A 2,905-nucleotide genomic window follows, 5' to 3' on the forward strand; every position below is an offset into this window, starting at 1 on the left:
CAGTTGGTGGTTTCCCAAGTGAGGGGAGAATACCAAGCAACAGGACCAAGGATGGTGGCATACTTGGCCAAGGTTAGGAGTTCCCTGGAGCAGCTACAACATTTCACGATTGAATAAATCCTAAGGGAGAGCAACGTCAATGTGGACACCCTAGCTAAACTTACGTCAACCCGAGAGGTCAATGTCCTAGAGTCTGTACCAGTGGAGTTCTTAGCCCAACCAGCTATCGAGTGTGATCTAGTGTCACAAGAGGAAGAGAAAGAACCATCTTGGATGACGTCGTACATTGAGTACATCTGAGAAAGGAAGTTTTCCATAGATAAGAAGGAGGCACGAAGAATCCAGTATAAGGCCTCTTGGTATATCTTCATTGATGGATATCTGTACAAAAGAGGTTACTCCATCCCACTCATGCGTTGTATAAGAGAAAGTGAAGCGCAACAAGTGTTATCCGAGATACATGAAGGAGAATACGACAACCATGTAGGGGGTTATTTGATGTCAAGGAAGGTGTTGAAGCCGGGATACTACTAGCCTAGCTTGGAGAAAGATGCGACGACATTGGTAAAAAAATGTGATAAATGCCAAAGGCATGTTAGCTACAGTAGGCGCCCTCTGGCCAAACTCACGAGCATGACCAGCGCATGGCCTTTTTCCATGTGGAGAATTGACTTGATTGGGGCCTTACCGACAGGTAAAGCTAGAGTAAAATACACGGTGGTGGCAATAGACTATTACACAAAATGGGTAGAGGTTGTGTCATTGGTTAGCATCACCGCTAAACAAGTGATGTCCTTCATCAATAAATTCCTGTTATGTGATTTGGAGTGCCTTACAAGATCACCACTAACGGGACCCAATTTGAGGAGATTTATTGAGTTCTTACTGCGGTAAGAGACGCATTGAGAGGGAATTCTTGGCGGTGGTACACCTACGGGCCAATGGGCAATTTGAGGTAGCAAATAAGATAATTAAGAAGAGCCTCAAAACAAAGTTGGAAAAGCTTCAAGGAAGATGGGTGGAAGAACTTCCAAATGTACTTTGGTCATATAGGACTACGCCACGCTCCACCACGGTCGAAACTCCTTTCTCCTTGGTGTACGAGTGTGAAGCTGTACTTCCCATCGAGATGAGTCTTAACTCATTTCGTGTAAAGAATATCAACGAAGAGGCCAATCAAAAAGCAATGGAAAAAAACTTGGATCTCTTGGAGGAAAGGAGGGATGCAGCCCAGATGAGATTAGCAGTGTATCACCAAAGACTTGATGCTAAGTAAGGTCTTCCCAAATACTAGGGATCTGAGGGCAGGAGTTTGGGGGGCCAATTGGGAAGGCACCTATCAGATTGGCAGTCATCCCACCCGGGACCTACAAGTTAGCCCGCATGGATGACACAATGAAATTGAGGGCATGGAACGTGACAAACTTGAAGAAATACTATTGTTGATAAGGAATATTACATTAGGATTAGTCAACCACATCTTGTTGCAGAATGGAAAGGCAATATCCCTCCTCTTTCATTAAATGATAATGATAACAATGAACGAGGAAGGTATGTGCATAATAAAAATGTGTGTGTTACACAAAGTCCAAGGGTGCGGGACCATGGGCCACACTACGTACTTGGAAAGGCAAAAAAAAAATTATGTCGGTAAGGATTATCTACCCTTGCTTGATGAAAGAAATACACCTCTCCTCACAAAAGTTGCCGAGCCCAAAGAGCTCTTGGAAGATTCTCATGGCATAATTCTAAAACGAGAGGGACGCCTCTCAAACGTAAGTAAACACTTATAAATCAAGAGGGGACACAGTCAAGTACAATAAGCCCACTCCCATCCGAGTACAAGGATGAAGAAATGATAAGAGGTTGAGACTGCTCAAAGAGCCATACTCCCTCAAATGGATGCCCGCTTACCACAGTGGAAAAATGGCTTGGCTAAAGAGGGACCCCCAGAGTCTCTTGGCCAACGGCAGTTACAAAAATGGCGTGGCCAAAGAGTGATCTTCAGAGTCCCTCGACCAACGCCAATTCCAAAAATTGCTTGGCCAAAGAGTGATATCTAGAGTTGCTCGGCCAATGCCAGTTACGAAAGTTGTTAGGCCAAAGAGTGACCCTCAAAGTTGTTCAGCCAAAGTCAAGTAATATTGTTGCTCGAACGAATGGGGGATGAGGTCACTTAGTAAAAAAAGGAACCCTCCAATGCAAAGGGGGCATTTCCTCGAAGAAAACCAAGAGGGTCTCACACTTCGGTAAGGCAGATTCTCCAACTCACTCAGTCGACAAGAACACTTTCTAGAAATTCATGGAAACTGGGGGACAAGTGTTAACCCCAAAAATTAGCACTGATAATTTCTGAGGTTAGTTAACTAATCTCGAAGCGATTAACAAAAGCACATTCAGTGAGCTTACCTACTCAGTATGTATTTTGCAATGCCGCCATCGATACTCATAATTCTTGGGATGCACCCGTGCAATTCGATGATTGGTCTCATAATGATCCAATGACAAAAGCATGAGCGTAAGAAGGAGAGGTTGTACATGTGTGGATGAGCGCCATGTGCGAGGGTGTGTTAGTGTAAGTATGGGGCTCGCAAGCGAGCCGTGAGTGTGTGAGTGTTGTGCTACGTGTGTGTGTGTGTGTGTGTGTGTGTGTGTGTGTTGGTGCAAGTTCATGGGGGCTCGCATGCGAGCCGTGTGTGTGGGGGGAAGAGATGTCGTGTGTGTGTTGGTGCGAGTGCATGGGGGCTCACATGCAAGCCCATGGGGGGCTCACATGCCAGCCGCGTGTGTGTAGGGAAAGGGGAAACGTGTGTATGAGCATGGGGGCTCGCATCAAGCTGTGTGTGTAAGGGGGTGAGACGTGTGTGTGTTGAGTGTTGGGGGTTCACACACGAGCTTATTGGGG

At 45.8% G+C, this 2,905-nt stretch overlaps 1 protein-coding gene across 1 annotated transcript; it reads left to right on the forward strand.

Annotated features, from left to right (window-relative positions):
• Nucleotides 1-633: 633 nt before the first annotated feature.
• On the forward strand, nucleotides 634-1,276 carry LOC115696294 (uncharacterized). The gene is made up of 2 exons (XM_030623202.1): nucleotides 634-765; nucleotides 896-1,276. The coding sequence occupies exons 1-2, from the start codon at nucleotides 634-636 to the stop codon at nucleotides 1,274-1,276; spliced, it is 513 nt and encodes a 170-aa protein (XP_030479062.1).
• Nucleotides 1,277-2,905: the final 1,629 nt, after the last annotated feature.

Source organism: Cannabis sativa, chromosome 7 (genome assembly GCF_029168945.1).
Source record: "Cannabis sativa cultivar Pink pepper isolate KNU-18-1 chromosome 7, ASM2916894v1, whole genome shotgun sequence".
NCBI classification, from domain to species: Eukaryota; Viridiplantae; Streptophyta; class Magnoliopsida; order Rosales; family Cannabaceae; genus Cannabis; species Cannabis sativa.